This window comes from Heterocephalus glaber, unplaced genomic scaffold (assembly GCF_053883595.1).
Source record: "Heterocephalus glaber isolate CG9 unplaced genomic scaffold, H.glaber_assembly_v1.0 deba00001571, whole genome shotgun sequence".
NCBI classification, from domain to species: Eukaryota; Metazoa; Chordata; class Mammalia; order Rodentia; family Bathyergidae; genus Heterocephalus; species Heterocephalus glaber.
In genome coordinates this window covers 2,367,776-2,390,509 of record NW_028258356.1, presented here as the reverse complement: position 1 = coordinate 2,390,509, position 22,734 = coordinate 2,367,776, and the positions used below count along the sequence as shown (strand labels likewise).

Here is a 22,734-nt window from a genome sequence, read left to right as displayed (position 1 = left end):
TCAGTGGAGTTTTTAATCTCCTAGAAATCTGTTTGCATCTGTTCTATGGGTTCCATTTATTTCCTATGTTGGGATTCCATCATGTTCCTCAGCTCCTCTATTTTTCATCTGTGTTCTTTCTAGATTTATTAATCATGCCTTGCACTATGGGCACAATCTCTGCTGTTATTGTGAGAAATTATTTCTGATTTCATTTTTTCCAAATCCTCTTTTGTTGCCAGTTCAGGGAGCCCAAGTTGTTGAGTTTCAGAGTGTTCTATCTTGTTTCCCTTTGGTGTTTCTGTAGGTGATCTGGAAGTCTGGTTCTGAGGCTTGTTTATGTGTCTTCTCATTTCAATGGTTGATGGGTGTGATGCTGGCACATGCGGGGCTCACCTCCTCGGTGCTGGGGGTGACTCTGCTCCTCTGCACTGGGGTCAGTGGTTTGGCAGCCCAGAAAGCTCCTCCACAGTGCTGGAGGCAGCTCTACTCCTCCGTGCTGGGAGCAGTGGTACAGAATCCTGGAAGGCTCTAAATTGTTTTTAACTTTCATTGAATTAGAAGCCCAAGCAAGTACTGTTTGTTCTTCATGCCATAAATTGCTATGCTCCTGCTTGAGCTCAACTTTCTATTACATTTTTATCTGCACTACCAGTTATGACAGAATTTGCCTTATGTTTCTTTTTTCTGCATGTGGAGGGTGAGTTGTTTCATTCCACATAAAAAGTTTTATTCTCCAAGAAGGGAATGGAATTAATATGAGAAAATGGAAAAATAGGAACAAAATCTTTGTAAATAGGGAGGAATGGAGGGGTTGAAGGGAGGGCTGGGCAAGGGTGAAAAATAAGAACCAAGAGAGATTATGTAAAGGTGCAAATTTCCAATGATGAATGTCATTATATTGTATACCTAAAATGTACCAATGATTAGAATGAATAATCGATAATCTAAAATAGGAAGAAAAGGTCCAAATGGGTAGGGGTAGTGGGAGGGGCAGGGGAAAGGAAAGAAGGGAAAGGACAAATGATGAGAAATGCAAAAAAATGGAAATAAAGTCTTTGTAAATAGGGAAGGGTGGAGGGCATGAAGGGAGGGCTAGGAATGGGAAAAAAATAAGAACCAAGATGCATTATGTAAAGGTACAATTCTCACTGAGAAATGTAATTGTGTTGTATACCTACAAGGTACCAATAAAAGAATTTAATATGTACGGAAAAAAAAAAGTTTTATTCTCTAAGTCAACAATTTTCTTGTACTATTAGTTTTATTTTAAAGACCCAAGTTTTAACTCAGTATTACCAGAAGAAACATAGCTTTTTCTAATATCTTCTGTAAGTGCATACTATAAGTTGCAAAAGACAATATTTTCCAATGTCTTTCTGGTCTGGTGTTTGTTTTTTATGTGTATGTGACATATTAGCTATTAATGGTAAGAAGTTTGTCTCCATTTCATCAAAGGAAAACATTTTAATAGGAAAATAATCATTATATCACTGCATAACACAGGCATTTCTACCAAAAGGTAGTTTTTAAAAGTGTTGCATAAAGATGAATAGAATCAGAGAAGGAACTTTAAAACTCACTTAGCACTATCTTCCTTCACTCAACCAGACTTCACATTCACATAAGTGATGTCTAATAACTATACTGATACATCAGATTTTATTTGATTTTAAAGTGCCTCTTAAGTGTAATTACTCAGGAAACATCTGAACAATATATTTCAAAATTAAAATGTAGGATGAAAAATATACCAGTAGCCACTGAAATATAAAATTCCAGATTTTGAGTGCCAAGTAACTGAAAGAAAACCATTTGAAGATATTAGAGTTTGGACTGATAATATTAACTCTATTGCAGAATAACAAATGTGATCTCTAAGATGACTTTTAGGACTCCAGGATGATTTCTAGGATTTTAGCATTCTAGGATGTTCTTTAGTGTTCCCAAGTAATGGTAAAAATATTGCCCCAAGTTGCTTAAAATATCTGTAATGCATGCAAATAATCTGCTTTTACTAGGAAAAGAAGAACAGTGTTGAACTATTTGTGTCTCCCATAAACCGAAAAACAGGAATTTCTGACACTCTGCCAGCTGAGGAAGTATTGCATTCACTGAACATCAATGTTTTGCACCAAAGTTTATCCCAATTTGGAATTACAGAAGTCTCCCCCGAGGTATGTCATTGTATGTAATATTTCATTTAAAAATGTGCACAGTTAACATGATATGATAATCTAACCCCACAAGGCTGTGATGTGAACACTGTTTATTGTATGTTAATTTTTAAAACCTACCTGAGGGTCAGATTTCTTACTCTTTATACTGTTTATATGTACTCTTCCAGGAAATTCATTTTGACATTGAAGACTCACTTTTTGACAATTTCTTTTTGAAATCTTTGTAACTTATTTTGACTTAACCAGTAAGTTGTTTAAAAGACCAGGTAGATATGTTTGTCAGTTGATTACTTGAAACAGATATGTCAAAAAGCAAAACCAACATCCTTGCCTTTCTTCTTCAAGTGAACCCAGCCTCACTGCCTTCATCTTCAAAATGATCATCAAATGCTTTTTTTCCACACTTAGGAATTCACTGGAAATGTGTTTTTTCCTTTGCTGAGGAAACAGCCCTAAGAACCATGGATTTTTTTATAGCATTTTCTAAATTTGATACTTTAAAAAAAATTTTCCCTACCATCACCATCAACTGTCTGCCTTTGCATAATGTTAGTGTCTCTGGACCTCAGTTTCTTATATATTAAATGAATATATCATACAGTTTTCCCTTATAGACTTGAAATATGGATTACATTTTTCAAATATATATGGAAATCCTCACATTGAGTAGGCATCACATAAATATAATTTGAATACTGGATGTACTGGCAAAATGAGAACATGCAGACCACCTTTGATATCCTTGGGGAATTGGTGCCAGAACTCTCATGGACACAAAAATCAATGGATGCTCACATTTCTCATATAAAATGGTGTTGTGTTTGCATATAGCCCAGAATATTCTCCCACATATTTTAAATCATCTCTAGATTACATATAATAGCTAACAGAATAAGTGCTATGAAAATAATTGTATTAAATTATTTAGGGAATAAAGACAACAAAAACTCAGTAAATGTTAAGTATAGGTGTACAGTGTTTTTCCCTAATATTTTCTATCCAGAGACAGCTGAATTTGTGAATGCAGATAGATTGGGCCAACTTTATATGACTGAACGATGGCTGTCACAACAGCCCCCACTGATCTAGTTAGTTTTTCCCTGCTCCCTGCCTCTCTGTCCAAAACAGTTTTGTTGTTGCTTTATTTTTTGTCTTTTTTGCCAACAAAGGCAAGTTTCTCAATGTAAATCTGACTTACTTCCTAATTGCATAATTATTCTTTAGCTTTCAAAATACTATAAAATGAAGTCTGTATTTCTTCAAATGGTATATGGTCTTCTATGTGCTGGGTTTTATCATTGTTGAACAGCCCTTTCTTAGTGTGTGTTTCAGCAATTCTAAACTTAATAGATATCATTATCCTCATAATCCTCTCTTCTTTCCATATTTTTGGATATATTGGTCCTTCTATATATCTTTCATTTTGCAAGATCAGTCTCCTGTACAACATAACCTTCCCTTGTGCCATCATAGACAGGGGTGCTCAGTGCATTGTGTTCCCACTGAGTTTAGTTCAAACACCTTTTGTCCCATATTGGCCTTTAAGTCTGTGTTTGTACTGTGAGTTCCTTAGGAGCATATGACATGTTATTTTATGTGTGTCTTTAATGCCTTCATTTAGTGCCTCGCATACAATGGGCACATAATGAAAAGTTGAGTTAACAAATAGCCAAGCATCATGCTAGGTAGTAAGAAAGTCAGAAAAATAAGTGTATAAACTAATCAACAAGCAAACAAGTACATGATTCTTGCTCTCAATAAATTTATACTCTCATAGAGCAAATAAGATACATACGGATAAGGAAAATACAGGGCTATGATAAAGTTACCACCCTGTGCATGGGAGCCCTGAAGAAGAGGTCACCTTGTTCTTCTGAGAGGCCAGAGAACGGGGTCATCATGGGCATAATCACCCAGACCATTCCTCAGCCCCAGCTGCATCTAAATCAGAAGTGGCTTACATAGTATAACAAACCAAATCCCATTCTCACTCTGGGCCCTTCATAGGCCCCTCATAGACTGACTAGTGTGCATATTGCCTAGGAAAATTCCTCTTTAAATTTAAAATGACCATTGAATTAATTTATTCTGCTTTTCATAAGCTTTTGGAGAATATAAGCATTCTTTCCTGTTGCTTTATTCTAATTTTAAATGCCATTTTGAAGGCTTTAGAAGCACAGCAATTTATTGAGTCACTCACATTTGGAAACCAAGGGAATATTGCCATATAAAAAGAACTAATTAAAATCAAGTACCTGGGGTCTTCCAACACACCCCAGTTCAGGAAAGATGAAAAGCTTACCTTAATCATCTATCGTGGAGATATCAGTCCACAATGGACAGCAAGACCTATCCTGTGCTTGAATAATGGAAATCTATTGATGGCCAAAAGGTGATATTTTTTCATAAAATTATTGAAATCTAGGAAGTCTCCAGTCTGAAAAATATACATTATGGGAAGTCAGCACATACTTGTCTGAACCTTCTGTTCAGGCACTCCTAGAAGGGGCCAAGCATTGCCCTCTGTCCTGAAGCTCTAAATACAAAAACAGAAGGAAGCTGGGGCTGGTTCCCTTGAAGTGAGAAAGCACCCTGGTGGGGAGCTTTGATCTGATTCAACCTACAGAAACCCAGCAAATACACAAAGCAGGTCAATGGTATTCTGTGAGTTTCCTCACACCTTTATCACCTTTATTCATTTTCGTGTGGTTAATGTTTTGTAACAGCTATTGCTTCAACTCTGTTCCACATTTTAGTCCTCAAAATATAGCTTGCTATGGTCATATGTTAACAACAGCAAAAAAAGAACCTTAGTCTTTGTCTTTTTGTCTTCACAGGATTATAGAATATCATGAAAATTGTCTCAAAACTTCTATTCCGAAACTTATGTTAATTACTTTTCTGAAAGGACATGGTTTTTGTTGTTGCTGTTTCTTTATAGGCTTAATTTTTTTTATAATTAGAAATGAATCTTGGGAAACAAAGAAAAATTACTCTTGTTTATTTGTTTTGCTTCCAGTTTAAGTTTCTTCAGAGAAAAGACATTGTTTCTTTTATATTTTTATGTGTTATCTAAAATATTATAGGCAATCAAATATTATTACATGATAAAGATAGAATTATGCATACTTCTTCCTGCCTAATACGTCAAATACTAGGGAAATCAAATTAAACTCATTATTTCAATTTCTGCTTACAAATGCTTTTAGAAAATGAAATATCTATTGAAATAAGTTCTGCATTAGTATTATAAAAACCAAGAATTTTTGTTGTTCAGTTACAAATCACTCCAGTTACACAAGTCTTATAATTCAAAGGAAAAAATAACCTTTTTGAAATAATAGGTAAATGTATTGACTGATACATTCATGGAATATTTACAAAAAGTAAAAGGTACAATGTATGAATATGAGTCATAATTCATAAGTTGAGTGATTGTTCATCTAAATTTGGAACAGTAGCTAGTAGTCTATTTTACAGAATTATAGATCTACACAAACAATGCTGAGGAAATATACACTCAGCATTAACATGTATTAGATCATTCAGACCACGTGCTCACCATGTGTATAATGCAGCGGAAGTTAGGCATTTATTCAGCAAAGCCGTATTATTATAGGACACGTCTCATTTATCTGCCTAAGTCAATTAAATCAACCAGAAATTCATAACATTTCCATTTCATTGCTATTCTAGGTGCTTCATCTCTCCCAAAGAGATGCCTCCTAAAGTCTTTATATCATCAACTTATCTAGCATTTGAAATCAGAGAGAGGAAAAGAGAAAGAAAAGGAAAGAAGGAAGGGAAGGAGGGAAGGAAGTACTAAACCCTATAGATATTATATTATATACAGAATTATTATCATATATAGAGAAAAGCCATTTTTATAAAGGAAATTGCCCATTTTATATAATAAAAGAAAACTAATCAGCTTCTTTCACTGCAAGTGAAAGGAGCAGTATAATTATGAAATATGGCATAAAGATGATACAGTGGCATTAATCTGAGCCAGCCACAAGTCTGAGAATTATTGAACCTTCAGCCTTCTGACAAAATACAAAAGGCACTGGGGGTCACCCTATGCAAAGGTTAGATTGGAGATTCCCATGAGTTAAAATCTTTTCACCTGTGAGATCTTAACTATAAGCTTTTCCATTTATTACCCTGCTCTTATCAAGTTTTTTAGATCTCTGTACAAATATAGTAGTGCTCAGCAGGAGTAGCATGACTCAGAAGGAAATCTATTTACCAAGAAAGTGCAGTGACTAAGTTCTAGTTCAAAACATGTCTTTCTAACTAGGGGTGGAGGATGGGAGGGTGGAGAATAATTCTTCCATCATTATTGCTTCAGTTAAAAAGGAAAACAAAACAAGTTTGTCTCGAGCAGAAAGGAACATGTTAATTTATGGGAGTTATAGACCTACAGAAAGAAAAAAGAAAAGTGAACCGAGCCAGGTTAGGAACACAACATCTCTTTCCACCCACCTAACCACCCCTTTTTATCCAAATTTCTTCTGAGTTTAAGCTCAGTTCTTTATACTTAAATTTGACAAATTTATGCTGCCTACCTGAAGGCTTAACTAATTTGCTTTTATAGCAAACAATGGATGCTACTTATCTGCCTGTAAAAAAAGTTCATTTTCATATTTATGCTTCATTCCTACAAGAGTTTTCTTTTCTATTAGTTTCCAGCCGTATTTGTAGAGACGTTGGAATAAAATACGATCTGACTGATGTCAAAGACATGAAAGAAAATCGTCACTTGAACCCAGTTATTTTCTTTCCAGCAGAATATTTGGTTTCTAATCATTTCATCAATCAAGCATTTTCAGATTCTCCATTAATTTTCCATTTACATAAATTTAAAATGAATGTGTAAATTATTTTATATCTATACACCTGTCTAGAAAAGATATAATGAACCAAAAAACAAGGAAATTTGATTACTTAAAGTAATAAATAAGTCTCCCTGCAGAAAATTTTTGTAATCACAGTTCAACTTAATAATCTTTTATGTTCTGCCTTACTCATTTCTCTACCAAGATTCCATTCAGCTCCAAAACAAAATTTTTCAGAAAATGTTTTAAGGCAAATTTTTGTCTAATTTGTAAATACTGAATGTGTTTTTAGGCTTAAAAATAATTTTTAAAAATTCAGACACCTAAAAGATTTTTACTCCTGTCTTCATTATTGGAGACAATATCCAAGGACACATATGTTCACTTACTAAAGCAATAGATGAGCAGCTTTCAACAAAGTAGAATTGTAGATGAGAGGGACCATTTGACTTGATTTAGACTGAATATGTTTTCCTAATTATGGACCACCCAATTCCACGTTAAAGTTTCTTTAACTATAAATCTATAATGTCACTGAATTAATGTTTTATTCCAAAACTTGATTTTGGTCAATGTGTTTTTTAAGAAAATAGATAATATAAAACTAAGAGACATTCATATTTTATTTACACTTCTCCATTCTTCCACCCCCCACTGTAGTCAGCAAAACTCTACTACCAAATAATTCTGAATTTTTTGATGTTCCTTGTTGGTTTAAATAAAATATAACATATTAACAACTTATCTTGGTGGGATGGAGCTTTAGGCAGATTCTGACAAAGAAAACTGCATTTAAGCAGTGAAAAAAATCTGATGTGATAAAGGGAAGAAAGGATCCTGATAGTGTTGCTGTATTTATTAATGCATCACGAGCTTTTGTTTGCACCTGTTAAGCTTTTGTTCAAAAGTAAAGAGCAGTGTTACAGCACGGAGGCAGGGTGTTGATGTTGTGGGAGGGGACTCGGAGTAGGGAGAGCTTCAGAAACAGTTTCTTCTGAAGAGAAGAACAGAACTCTCTCACCTATGAACCAGGTAGTTGCCAAGAAAAACAGTGAGGGACGTTTATGAAGGTGAGGTCTGGTGTGTGACAGGGATATCAGGCATGTCTCTTCTCCTACAGGAGACGGAGTAATTTCCTGATGTGTAAGGATGGTAGTCTGCCGTCAGTTTGGGAAGCACTCTGGCAGTAGGGGTGGGGATGCCTCGCTACACGGAATGAAATAAAGCTAAAACTATGTTTAGTGTCTGATAAGAACGCCGGTTCCTCAAGCTTTCATTTAACGTTGGACTTTCTGTTTTGCTTTTAAAGAAAAATGTTTTACAAGGGCAGCATGAAGCGGACAGAATCTGGAGCAAAGAAGGATTTTATGCTGTTGTCATTTTTCTCAGCATCTTTGTTATTATAGTAACATGTTTGATGGTAAGTTTGCTTCTTTGTATATTTTATCCTTTGTTGTGTCCACTGCTTAATATTATTGGATGTATTGCCATTCAAATGAATGTTGAAAAGACAGAGAGCAGGAGCAAAACTATAATCCTGTTAGGTTGGGAAGATATGACAGCAGTGTGATTACTAAAGGAAAACCTAGGGAAGTGTGACCTGCATAATAAGGCTGTAATTGCACTGAAGTTTTAAGTAACTTGGTCAACCCTGAGAATAAAGCTTTAAAATGTGATTTACTGGGGTCATTTTAGCCCTCGAAGGCATTAAAGTTTCATGGGCACACTTTGGATTTTATTTTTTCTTTTATATCATCTTTGTGGCACTCAGGAACAAGTTTAAAAAGAAAAAGAAATACATCTTTCAGGGCAAGCTTATTCCCAAAGGAAGGGTTGACTTCTTTACTTTTAAATGGCCTTGAAAACATTCTATGAAAAACCAGGCACAAAAAGGAGGTGATGATAGCCTCAAAAAGCTAAACCACCTTCTCCCAACTAACTTTTTGATGAATGAATATATAAAATGTATAAAAGTATGCACTGCAATCATTATGCATGTCACAATGATAACTTTTAAAAGTATATTTTCTATTTTAAATACTATAACCCCAAATTAACCTCACTCACTAAATTAGGCAGTGCTCTTTGAAATTTAGGAAGTTAATAGTTACCTTTCAAGTAGAACACAATTCTTTTATTCTTCTGAAAATTTTGTGATGTAACATAATATTTGAAGTTTACAAGTAGGTTTTAGTATTTTTTCCTGTGTGCTACATTTTCCTTGATTTTGCACATTTCAAAAACTTCTTCTTTTTCAGTTTTAAATGCCCCCCAAAAAATATTACAGTATTTATTCTGTCCACAGTCAACAGTGTTGCCAGGTGTTTTGCTGCATTGTGTTCATTTATACTTCCTTTTCTGGGAAGGGGGCCATGTTAGAAAGACTGGGGCTCTATCTGAAAAGGCAGAAGGTGAGTGGATCTAAACTGGAAGGCTGTAAAATAAGTAAGGCCTTAGGCCAGGAGAAAATAGGCATGTTTCCTATTTCAAAATTCAGGCAGTAGTAAGAACTAAAGCTCCTCCCATCAGAATGAATTCAAAGCTATCTCCTATGGGTCAGAAATTTTTGAAGAATATTTCTAAAAATTGTGATCCAGAAAACAAAAGAATAAGAATTGAGTAAAAAGGAGATTTTTATTTTTTAAATGGTGGAGGTTAAGAAAAAAGAGTTTTTAATGAAAGAAAGTTGAAAACTGTGAAAAGTGTCTCAGACATCTGAGTGTATCTTACTATTTTTTTTTTGGTACTAGGAATCGAAGTGGGGACCTTGCACTTGGGAGGCAGGTGGTGGAACCACTGAGCTAAATTCTGGCCCTGTATTTTACTATTTTTTTTAATTTAATTTTATTGGTACATTTTAGGTATACAATATGACATTCATCATTGGAAATTGGCGCCTTTACATAGTCTCTCTTGGTTCTTATTTTTCCCATTTCCCCTGCCCTCCTTTCAACCCCTCTATCCCTTCCTATTTACAAAGACTTTGTTTCCATTTTTTTGTTTTCTCGTATTAATTACATTCCCTTCTTTCCTTTTCCTTACCCCTCCCACTTCACCTTCGCCTTTGCCCCTTTTCTTCCTATTTCACATTACCTATTATACATTTAGTCCTTATTTACACTTTCAGTTTCTCACACTAGAGAAACTATTCAGTATTTACACATGTGTGTCCTATTTATTTCACTTAAGAGTATGGCCTCAATGTGTATCTATTTAGCTGTAAATATCTCTAATTTCTCATTTTTTATGGCTGAGTAGTACTCTATTTTATTTTTTAGAAACTCACATTTTTTTTTATCCTGTGTCCAGTTGATGGGCATTTGGGCTGTTCCCAAGTTTTAGCTATTACAAATTGTGCTGCTATGAACATGAATGCACATATATCACTGTGGTATGATTCCTTTAATTCTTTGGGGAAGATCCCCAGCAGGGGAATAGCTGGATCAAATGGGACTTCCAGTCCTAGTTCTTTGAGGTATCTCCGTACTGATTTCCACAGTGCTTGCACCAGTCTACACTCCCACCAGCAGTGGAGCAGGGTTCCTCTTTCCCCACAGTCCCTCCAGCATTTGTTATTGGTGGATTTCATGATAGCAGCCATTCTTTCTGGGGTGAGGTGGAATGTCAGCATTGTTTTCATTTGCATCTCTCGAATGACCAGTGATTTTGAACATTTTTTCATATGTTTATTTACTGTTTCTACTTCTTTGTCTGAGAAATGTCTGTTCATTTCAGATGCCCATTTTTGGAGTGGGCCTTTAAATTTGGGAGGTCTGATTTTTTTAATTCTTTATAGATTCTAGTATTTTATATTTTTAAAGGATTGGTTCCTTCTTATGTCTAATTGCTCTTTAAAATACATGATTCTTCTTTCCTAACAAAAAAATCTCAAGTATTGTTCTCTATCTTGTCAATCACAACTAGATTGTTATTTGGCTTCAAAAATCTGAAAAGGACAGGAGGGGCTGAGGATAAAGCTGGTGCAGGTGTAGAGCACTGCCTGGAAGATGTGAGGTCCTGGGTTTAATCCACAGCACTGAAAAAAAGGATACGAACAGAGTGAGAGTATAAACTGATAAATATGGAGGTTGTTCATAGGCTAACTAGATAAGGTTCAGAAGAGCAAAGAAATGCAAAGATAGAAGGGCAGAAGTGTGAAGCCGACTCATCTACAACCTTTGAGCAGAGAGAGGCACAGCAGAGCTTGTTATCAACAATATGTTTCAGATTCAGTAAGTGCGCCTCAGGGAGGGCCAACATATCCAACGTAACTAGGCACATCCTCGCATTGGTTCTTTGTGCTCTCACATGGAAAAAGGATCTCCAGGAGTCACATTCTCAACCTCTTTAGGCCTGGAACAACTCTTCTTTCCCAGTATTTGTAAAACACCAGTATAAAAGTTAGAAGACTAAATAAGTGTGCTACAAAACAAATAAAGAAAGAAATATTTCCAAAAAAACAAAGGTGATTGTCTTCTCTTGGGTTAGCTAATAATTTCATCCATTCATTCTAACAACATATTCCTGTGGATGACCTACCATGGGCCTGTTGCTGGCCGTGAATGCAAATGAGAGAACAAGGCAGATAAGTTCCCTGTTCTCTGAAGCCTTTACTCAGGAGAGGAAAATAGACAATTGTTAATATTTTTTAAAAGATAATCAAATATTGGCCATACTATACTCCAACTTTCTGACTTTCTGGAAAAGGCAAAACTACATAGACTGAAAAAGTCAGTGATTTCTCAGTTTGAGGAAAGAGGGTGATTAGGTAGAAGACAGCAGATACTAATGTATTAAGACTATTCTGTATTCTAAAATGGTGAACATATGACATTTTGGATTCATTAAAACCCATAAAATGTACAACACAGAGTGGCTAACTAATCTATACTGTGGCCTTTTGTTAATAATAGCTTATCAATATTGCTCTATCAATTTTAACAAATGTTAGTAGAGAAGTAAAAGCAAGAGGAATAGATGGAACTTTGCAGTTTCTTCTCAATTTTTCTATATACATAAAATCTACTCTAGAATAATTTATTTTTTTAAAAAAATCAAATAGAGATATGTACCATGAAGAAGGCAAAAATAATTGGTGAATAGTGAAAAAAGAGCAATCTAACATTTGAGACATGAAAATGTTGGGACAGAAGCTCAAAGGCAGAGGAGGCAATGTGTGGAATAGTCCTACGATGAAAGAAGCTTTGCCTGGAGGATCCTTTGGAGGATCCAAGGGGAAAGATGGAAAGTGAGTGTTTTAAGCAGAGCCTTGATGACAGTGTGTTTAAAAGGCTGCATTCTCTGGTAGTGGAGAGTGATAGGGGCAGCAGATGGGGTGAAGTGTGGAAGCAAGAGGATCCTTCCACAGGCTGGTGAAGATGATGATGGCCCAGAGGAGGGGATGGTAGGGGAAATAGAGAAAAGTGTAGGATTAACATCTATTTGAAGGTAGAAACAATGGGACTTCTTGTGTCTTGGTTCTCAGGGAGAATGGGGAAAAATCATCAAGGCTGACTTGTAGGTTGTTTTGTTGACTACTGGGTGGCAGCGCTCCCATATTCTGGAAGAGGAACACGTTCAGGACTGGGGAATCAATGCAGCAAAATAACACTTTTGATTTGTATGTACATAGTTCTTGAATAAATTAAAGAAACAGAATGATAGATTTCAAACACAATCTTAAGTTTTAATATGAAAGCCTGACTTAAAAAAGTAATGGGGTGCTGAGAATGTGACTCAGTTCTAGAGCACTTACCTAGCATGTGCAAGCCTTGGACTCAACCCCTAGTACCACACCAAAAAAAAGTAACAGAGGAACTAGCTGTACAGAGAAGGGAACTGCTGTTCACAGGAAAGTAAATACGATACACCTAATAGGTGTGATAAAAATGAAGCTAAGTTTATCTGGTACAATTTTCCACAGACCAGTCAACAGTTCACATTTAGAGACATGTCAAACGTGATTCTTGAAATAGGCTTATCTTTATAAGTATTCAAATGTTTTTGACAATCATCTTAAAGTAACATTTTACTTGGACCTCTCAGTCACACTTAGTACACTTTATTTTTTATGCTGATATACACTGAGTTACACTTTTGTGATCCTCAAACATAAGATAGTCCAATTCTACTTCCCACATATTTGTTGATTCCATAGCAAAGAAAAAATATAACTCAGAAATTTCCTTCTAACATTAATTATATTTATGAAAACTCAAGTGCTGCTATTTGTGTTTAGCCTTTCTATATACCATAGAAATGAAAAGTATGTAATTTTATTGTGAAATTATATAGGTAAATCGTTGTAATGGAAGGATGCCTGTGCTATGTAACAATAACGTAAGACTTGGCAAACCTTTTGAAATGTGGCATATTGTTTACTTTCCTTAAAGTACAAAAAAAGAATATATGTTTCCAGGCTTAAAATTGGACAGGCATGACATTTTCAAATGTGTGACTTATTTAGCACCTCTCAAATGTGAATGTAGAGTGGGTGGAGCGACAAATACACAAATACAATTTTCCAAGAAAAAATGTGTGGGCAAATTCCAATCCATTCAGTCTATTTTAGATGGAGGAAATTTGTTACTAAGAAGAATTAGTTCTTAAACTTGAACAAATAATAGAAAGAACACCACTTATCATCTAAATTATACCTTCAAATATACTTAGGCATTTATTAAAGAGTTCTAAAGTATTTATGAAATGTAGTTAGAGATGTCTACAGACCAGATTGCATGTAGAAAACAATTTCAGAAATCATGTAAAAATAGCCGTTTGAGTCATTAAAAGCACTAGACTGTGAGACCCACAGAAGAGTCACCCATATGTAGTGTCAATGGTTTCTCTAGTCCTGGTCTAATAGCTGAGAGCAGAAATCCTGTATTTGCCCACCAGGTGTATCCTGAACGTCACACAATAAATACATGTCAATGGTGGTCATAATTAAACAACACTTTCTAATGTGTTATATATATATAATCCCTAGGGATTGAAAAAAGATGAAACTAGATTCCTAATAGAAGTGACTGATTATGGAACCATTTCCAAAGTAGGTATATTTTTTAATTAATTTCACATTTTTGTAGGAAGAAGACTATAACTCTTAATCATAGCAGTAAAATAATAATAGTAAGAGTAATTGCAATAATCATAATTGGTTTCTTCCATGAATTGTATGCTTATTGACACTAAACTGATACTAAATCTGCTATGTGATACTAAACAGTGTACTTTAGGTTCTTAATTTTATTGATGAGAAAATCAAGATTCAGAAAAGAAAATTAACTTGACTGAGAACAAGCAATAGGTGGCTGTGAATGGCAGGGATGGGAATATTAAAGGATTGGAACTCAAATCCAAGTCTGTCTGAATTCAAATAAAGGATTTGAATTTGATTCCATAAGAGTCAAACCGTGAGGGGTTTTAGCCTATAACTCTGTATACAAACATCTATTTCTAGCTACAAATGAACTCAGGAATAGATGAACATGCCTGCATTTTTCAGAGCAACTCCACCCCTACAAAACTGATAAAGGTGTGCCACATCATACCTGTGTGCTATGGGCACACCTCTATGTTTGCACTTAGTACTCTGTACTGGACATAATTTTTACACAGCTTTGCCTTCAGTTTCTATCAGACAGATTTGTTTGCTACTTTTGCATAACATCTTGTTTCTGGAATGTATTGATTCATGTAAGAACTAACTCATGATTATTAAATTAAAAGAATGAATGAAAGAAGCTCTTTCAAACCTAACTGTGAAGAACAAATGCTGCATGCTATTGGTTGGTTACATCATTTAAAAATTAGAACAGGGCCAGGGATTTAGCTCAGTGGTTCCGCCGCCTGCTGTGCAAGTGCAAGGATCCAAATTCGATCCCTGGTACCAAAAAATAAAATAAAATAAATAAAAATAAAAATTAGAACATATTCCAATCTGAACAGAATATTTTGTGTTACTTATAGTATTTTAAAATTAAAATTATAAGCTGCAAAATAATTTAAAGGATTTCTTCTGCCTTATCCCATTTTTGTGTTCCTTGGATTCTCATTAATGCTTTTGATTCTTTTTTTCTTGCTATAGTTTGATTTTCACAGCTCCTCTCATTCAACAATCCTTTCTCTTTTCCATGTTTCAAGTGATCAGGTGACTTCAAAGCACCCCAAGATTCAAACACAAACTCTAAAAGATGAAAGAAAAACTTTAACTTGCCCTTGCTATGGCAACATTTTAGGTTGAGTTTTAAAACAAAGTGTATTCACATAGAAAAAAATATATATATATATGTAAATTACACTCCAGACTTCAACCTGTACAGAGCAAAATCTTGGACTCACTTTTCCAGAGGTTTTGGGAAAGAAGCTGGGATGTAGAGATTTAGAAGAAACAGTACATGCTTGAATAATCAGATGCCTGGAAATCAGAAGACCTGTATTGTAGCTTGTATTTCCAATCTTTCGTAGATCATCCATGTGCTCTGCACTTGAATGTGAAAAGAAGAGGTTACAGTAGATGACTTTTAAGATCCCTTACACCAGGGCTTCTCAGCAGCATCACTATTGACATTTCAGGACTGACTACACTGTCGGCAGGGGGAAGGGTAGGCTTTCCTGTGCTTTATAGGGTTTTAGAAACTCACTAGATAGACTGTGCACTAGATGTCAGTAGCTCCTCTTCTATTTCTCCCTCCCCACACAAATATGACAACCAAAAACATCTCCAGAGATTGCCAAATGTCCCAAATGTCCCAAGACATTGCTAAAATCCCTTCCAGTTGCAAATCATTGCCTTATAGCTTAATTCCATGACAACTACTATATTGCCAAGCAGCAATCTCATTGATTTTTTCCACATTTTTCCAGACAGCTTAATCTCTTGAGTATTTTTAAACAGTGCCTTACTCATATTATACATTCTCCAGGTTCTGCATTTCCCTAATTAAAAATGTAGGAACTAGTTTGTACACATACTACACTAAGTTGAAAAGTTGACCTCTAACCAGAGATGAAATAGATTACTCATTGAAAATATGTGGCAAAGGTTTCTCATTAAAAACGTAAGTTTATGAGTGGCAAAGGACTTTGGACTACAACATGTTTTATACTTATTTGTAATTATATAGAAGACTTTTTGCTTACTAATAGACTTCTTTTGTTTTTTCTTCTCCATATTCTCAAAATCACTCTTCTTCCAACTAATGTATGTAGTTTGGGGGAGGGGTAAATCTAATAACCGTTTTTGTTACATATTTTTTAATTCCATAAGAATAGAGGGCGAGGGGCCAGGGATTTTTCTCAGCAGGATGCTTGCTCCCTGCTTCACAAGCTCAAGGTCCCACCTTTGATCCCGGGTACCAAAGAACAAAAAAGAGATTAGAGGGCAAAGCATTTGGGGAGCACCTTGTAACTTTCACAATCTATGACCTAGCATGGCTACAGAAAGATAGCTTTGAGTGACTTGGTTTTTTTTAAATTTATTTTAATTGACCATTTACAGCATCTCTTGTGGCTTCACACCCTCCTATATTTTCTCTTGTTTACATCTTCATATCTCTATTATCTCACTCTACATTTCTGACAGTCTCCCAAATTTGCCCTACATACGACAGATGACACTTTCTTCATTGTCAATTCCATTATTACTTGCAAAGTATATGCACATCTTGTGAATGGGGGTAGAGAGAGTGATTAATTAGAGTAAATGTAATTGTAAACTTCTAAAAAAGCCCTCTCATCCTAAAATAATCCTCATTTTGCTAACAGATTAAACAAGGAGTTCAATTGGCTTAAGGTGTTTTAAGATGCAGATATCATTGGTCCTGTACACTTTTGGATAATCTCAGGTAAAGAGTTGTCACACTTTCATGAGTTAACCTATTGAGTCACTTCCTGAGAGATGAAACATGAGGACATCTAGTTTTTGTAGGAATTGTAAAAGAGTCAACATTAAAAGAAGAAGGAACATCCAATAAAAAGAGAGGCCTGTAGACATGAACGATAAACATTACTCACCTCACAATTTGTCTTATGGAATGTTCCAGAAAAAGCAGTCCAATTCTTTTAAAAGTTCAAAAGTGATCATTTTAACAATTCTGACTTGAATTAGTCATTCCAGAAAGATCTCTGAGAATACAGAAAAGTGATACTTTTGTTTTTTCCTATTTACATTAAAAATTAAGAGGGGAAAGAGGTAAGGAAGACCATTCTGGTTATTCAAATTATTCTTCAATAGATTCTGTAAAGTTATTTGTCAAGTATTTATCAGGTACTGAGGTGAATAGATGACTAATGTAGGTGTTTACCAAGATAGAAAATTAAGGTTTATAGCATAGCTACTTTTTAAATATTTTTGAATACTTCTTTCTTCCTTGCTGTATTGGAGGCAGTTCTCTGTATCTATAAAAATCACAGACCCATGTTTTCTGACTATTCATTCTCTAAACTTACTGTTTCAAAAAACTTCCATGTAACAAATTGAGATCTGACATTTTACAGAATTGGCCAGATTTGTTTTTTAATGTATCTTTGAGGATGTGATTCATGTACATAAATATTTGAAATGTATGAGCAGCATAACTAGAAATACCAAGTATATCCTTTTGAGAAAAAGCTTCAGTACCATAAAACCAAGAAATCATCCTAGCACGTTGTGCTTACTTTATCAGTAAGCTTTTATTTCGATTTGTCTTGTAGGTTAGGATAGAGGAGATCACACTCTGCTGTTTGATGGGTGAAAACATGATAGGATCTCTTTATATCTCATTTTTTTAGATTCTTTACAGACTAAAAGAAAGGCTTCAGCTTTCTTTGAGACAAGACAAAGAGAAAAACCAGGAGATCCACCTGTCACCCATCATCCTACAGCCAGCACAGCCTGAGGCAAAGACAGGCCACAGTATGGTCCAGCCTGATCAAGTGCCCAAGGTGCTGAACGTTGTTGTAGACCCTCAAGGCCGATGCACTCCTGAGATCAAAGCTACCACCTCTACCTCTGTCTGTCCTTCTCCTTTCAAAATGAAGCCCATAGGACTTCAGGAGAGGTAAGAGCTTTTCATGTTTCCACCTATAAGTTACATTTTATTTAAAGAGTATTCATCAATTAAGAAGGATGGAACTAGAAATGATTGATATAACTGAGTAGAATTGTTCACTACCAAACGTGGACCAGGAGGTAAGTGTTGCTTATCTCCCAAAAGTGTCTGTGTTAGAGGAAGTCTTAAAATATATCCAATTCTGTTAAACTGGTGTAGACCTAAACAAATTCTATCTTCAACTATAGGACAGTTTCTATCATATTTATTGAATGCTTATTTAAGGTCACTAGCTGTTTAAATATGTTATCTTTTTAATTGTCCTTAAACTCTGGTGTAGAGGTGCTAGGGATAAATACAGAGTGCTTCTTGCTAAAGTCTACGTTGTTTGAGGTAATGCAGGAGTCTGTATTACAAATTTTTTAAGTTTTCTCTCTGTTTCCTTTGACCACAGAAACATTAAATATTGAGATCTATGAAATTTTTGTTACCTTACCTACCACTCAGATATACTTATTCATGTGATGTACTTTGTACTGATAAATTTCCACTTAAATGAAGTCCAATGTAAAAAATGAAAATTCTTGATGAGGCTAATTTTTTGCTTTCCAAAAATGTAAAATGAAGTTTTCCATGCTGTTTCTTAAAATAAGTTTTATTTTTATATTTAAAATATTGCTTATATCATCTCCAACATTGTACATCAGGGTAGTAGAGTGATTAAGAAAGCTTTAAGGTACATACTGTATTTTCCCTATGTTTCCATTTCCTTTCATTGTTTTTTGTTCCTTGGGTTTTTTTAGATCACACATATACATTTTGATTCTATTTCCAATGATGTGTCATAATGCCTGATAGAAATAGCCATATGATTTGATGCTTTAAGAACTGCAAAAGACAAAATTGGTCATATGAAATTCACTAAAATCATTGCCAATGAACAATGAATGATGTGAAGACAAAGACTGGTTGCGGTGATCTCTAAATGTCCTTAATGGGCAAATGCTTTGACATTACACCAGAGGGAAAACAAAACAACCAAATCATTCTTCCTGCCTCCTCTTCAAATTACTTATTGGTTTCCTGATGGACTCACATGGACTTCCATGTGACTTTTTTTTTCTTGGATACCACGAAGTTGCTCTTGTTGATTCAATCTGAAAAGGGAGACAAGATAAACCTTTCTCCTGAGGCTAACTGGGAGTCATAAGAACTGGGCCTGAGACCCTGCTTTGCCTTGCTTGGATTGGATGGCCTCACATGCAAAAATAAGTCACTCATATAGTTTTTACTCCCTTCTTCTAAAAAATGAGGGGATAAAATTGACTTCTTAGCTTCCCCTCGATGCTTTCAGTCTTGGGAATTTATTTTTGCTTCAAAGAGAAACCTTGAGGGAGTCAGAGATCAGTGGCAAATGAAGAGCAGAGTAGCAGGAAGGGTCTGCACAGAGGCAGGTAATAGGGGATGTGTTATCTATAGAACATTTAAAGATCGTAATAAACTGACTAAAAGTCAGACAAGTTCAAATATTACCATGTACCACCAATTCTAAGCAAGGTCAGCATAAAATTGTCTAGGGGAATAGGTATTCCCGGTAACCTGTAAACCACTCCTGGGTATGTATAAATTTCAAGGGTCATAAGATTAAATATCCCTGTATTCATTTAATTTAAGTGAATGTTTGAGAAAGGGGAACACAGAGATGTTGTTTTACTCATCTTTGTCATTCACACAGGGACTCTAGCAAAGTATCTACTCAGTGTGTAATGGCTTCCCTGTCCCCTGATCTACAAATTTCCCTGAGTCCCCACTGACTACCTCCCACTTCCTTCCCACCTCAGAGCAGCAGAAAGCTTTTCTTCTCTCCATAGAGCTGCAGAAGGAATGCCTTCTCAACCCAAGAACTTTTTTCAACAATTTTTCTCCTCTATTTTCAACTTTAGTCTCTTTGCTAGTGCTATTCCCTCAGCCTAGAAACAATTTCTTTTTTCTGTTAAAGAAATCTCCTTAATTCTTTTCTCCATTTCCATTTTCAAATAAGCATCTTGAAACAACAGAGTGTATTTGTTGCCCCAGTGATTTTCAATCTTCCATCCTATTCCTTTCATGTGCTCTTACTAAGTTGTGAGTGGGTCCACCTACCCAACTCAAACCACATGCTGCATTTCTTTTCCCATCTAGCACTAATGCCCATACCCTCTTTTAACATCTCTCCTCCTTTGACCTTCAAGACATCATTTTCCTGCTTCTTCATTGGCTGACTTTAGCCTCCTATGCAGATATCTTTCTTCTTGCTTTCCCAGAGTTTTATCCTGCTTCCCTGCTTCCTGGGAATCCAACCACAGCACTTTTCATCTATTATTGAGCAGATGATTCCTGAGTGTCTTAGGTACTTTTTCTCATTACTGAGACAAAATACCAGAAAACCAAATTTAAAGGAGGAAAAGTTTATTTAGCTCACAGATTGCATAGGTTCCAGTTCATAGCTGGCTGGCTACGAAGCAGGGTGGCATGGTGGAGGGAGATTGCAGAGGAGAAACAGTTTAAGGTGGGACAAAGGCAGCAAAGCAGTGAAGTAGTGAAGAAGCAAAGCAGCAAGAGACCACAGCAGCCCTCTTTCTGTCCCTTATATTCTATCCAGCACTCACACCCAGGATGGGGACCCTTAATGTAGCATTGCACCATGAATCAACCCCAGTGTCACATCCTTAATCCCAATGTCACACACTCTAGATGCAGTCACCTCTGAAAAGCTCCACCTATGACCACATAAGGCTTTGGGGGACATCTAGATACAAGCTGTAACACTGAGGAAGTACCACAGCTCAAATATACCTCACTGTAGAGGTTTGGACCTATGTTCCTTCTCTGCTCTGGACATCTCCACCTTATCTCTTAAATACAACCAATTTAAAACATTCCTAAATAAACCTCAAAATATTCCTCGTCAAATCATTTGTCTTCTTTTTTTATTCTGATTCCCAGAAACACTGTAATATCTTCAACTCTTCCTCTTTCTTTATTCTCTGTCTCTTAGTAGAGCCAAAATTGTGAAGACCTGGCACTTTTCTCTGAATGTTGCCTTCTGTACAAACCCGACCTCACTGAGAACAAAGGCTCTCTTGTTTTTCCTAATCAGCCTTCCACTGATCCTTCTGCCTCAATGTTTTTCCTTCTCATTCCATTCTGCAGACATCTCAAGCAGTGGTTTTCTAAATTATATTTGAATGTTCTTCTATTTTGTGATTCCTCAGTGTTTCCACATTTCTTTCTGAACGACACTGATACAGTGCTGCCTCAGTACTCAAACACTTTTGTTTGAGCACAATTTAGTTTGTAAACAGAAGCATATGGCAAAATTTTGTTTTTGTTTGCAAACTTTGCATTGGGTGACAAACACGGCTGTGGCCATCTTTCCCACATAAACATGAATGTGGCCATCTTTTCCAGATTTGTGGAAAAAATTAAGTTTGTGAACCAAGGTATCATTATAATTGCTCTGTGTGGCACATGAAATCTTTTGTGATATGAACTTTCCCACCCTTTCTATACTCCTATTTCCTGTTAAGCACTCACCCACAACCGTCCTGCTACTTGGACATTTTTCCAGGTATTATGCCATACTTTTTACAACCTAGGAAGTCATACTTACCTAGAACCTGTCTTTCTTTTCTCTACTCTTATTTGCCCTTGAAAAATACCACCATTACAGTGAGCCTGAATCTGGGTTTACAAATTAAGGAAACAAGAAATATAGTTTTATTTTTCTATAACTCAAACTAAGCCTTTTTTCTAGGTCCCATTCCACCTAAATTGTAGGAACTTTACCTCAGCCCTTTTCAAACTTACTCTCCGCCTCTTTCCTGTGGCCCTGAGATTGTGTGTAAGGTTTTTGGGGTTTTTTTGTATTGAATTCTTTTATTGGTACATTGTAGGTATACAACACAATTACAATTCTCACTGGGAATTGTACCTTTACATAATGCATCTTGGATCTTATTTTTCCCCATTCCTAGCCCTCCCTTCACACCCTCCACCCTTCCCTATTTACAAAGACTTTATTTCCATTTTTTCCATTTCTCATCATTTTTCCTTGCCCTTCTTTCCTTTCCCCTGCCCCTCCCAGTACCCCTACCCCTTTGGACCTTTTCTTCTTATTTCACATTATCGATTATTCATTCTAATAATTGGTACATTTTAGGTATACAATATAATGACATTCATCATTGGAAATTTGCACCTTTACATAATCTCCCTTGGTTCTTATTTTTCACCCTTGCCCAGCCCTCCCTTCAACCCCTCCAGTCCTCCCTATTTACAAAGATTTTGTTCCTATTTTTCCATTTTCTCATATTAATCCCATTCCCTTCTATCCTTTCCCCTAGCCCTCCCACTTCCTTCCCCTTTGCCCTTTTTCTTCCTATTTCACATTACCTATTATACATTTAGTCCTTATTTACACTTTCAGTTTCTCACACCAGAGAAACTATTCGGTATTTACACATGTGGGTCCTATTTATTTCACTTAAGAGTATTGCCTCAATGTGCATCCACTTAGCTATAAATGTCTCTAATTTCTCATTTTTTATGGCTGAGTAGTATTCAGTTTTATAAAAAAAAACCACATTTTCTTTATCCAGTCTCCAGTTGATGGGCATTTGGGCTGTTTCCAAGTTTTAGCTATTACAAACTTCACTGCTA

At 35.7% G+C, this 22,734-nt stretch overlaps 1 protein-coding gene across 4 annotated transcripts in view; it reads left to right on the top strand.

Moving 5' to 3' along the window:
- Positions 1-22,734, top strand: part of Ptprr (protein tyrosine phosphatase receptor type R) — a 281,279-nt gene that overhangs the window by 162,275 nt on the left and 96,270 nt on the right. For 3 of the 4 annotated variants that reach the window (XM_087192424.1, XM_004845043.3, XM_004845044.4), the window contains 3 exons: positions 2,001-2,156; positions 8,307-8,417; positions 17,774-18,042. In XM_087192424.1, the coding sequence (XP_087048550.1) occupies positions 2,001-2,156; positions 8,307-8,417; positions 17,774-18,042 (536 nt within the window). Of the gene's footprint in view, positions 1-2,000; positions 2,157-7,914; positions 8,068-8,306; positions 8,418-17,773; positions 18,043-22,734 lie in introns of those variants that run through there. The other variant, XM_087192425.1, reaches the window with a different exon arrangement.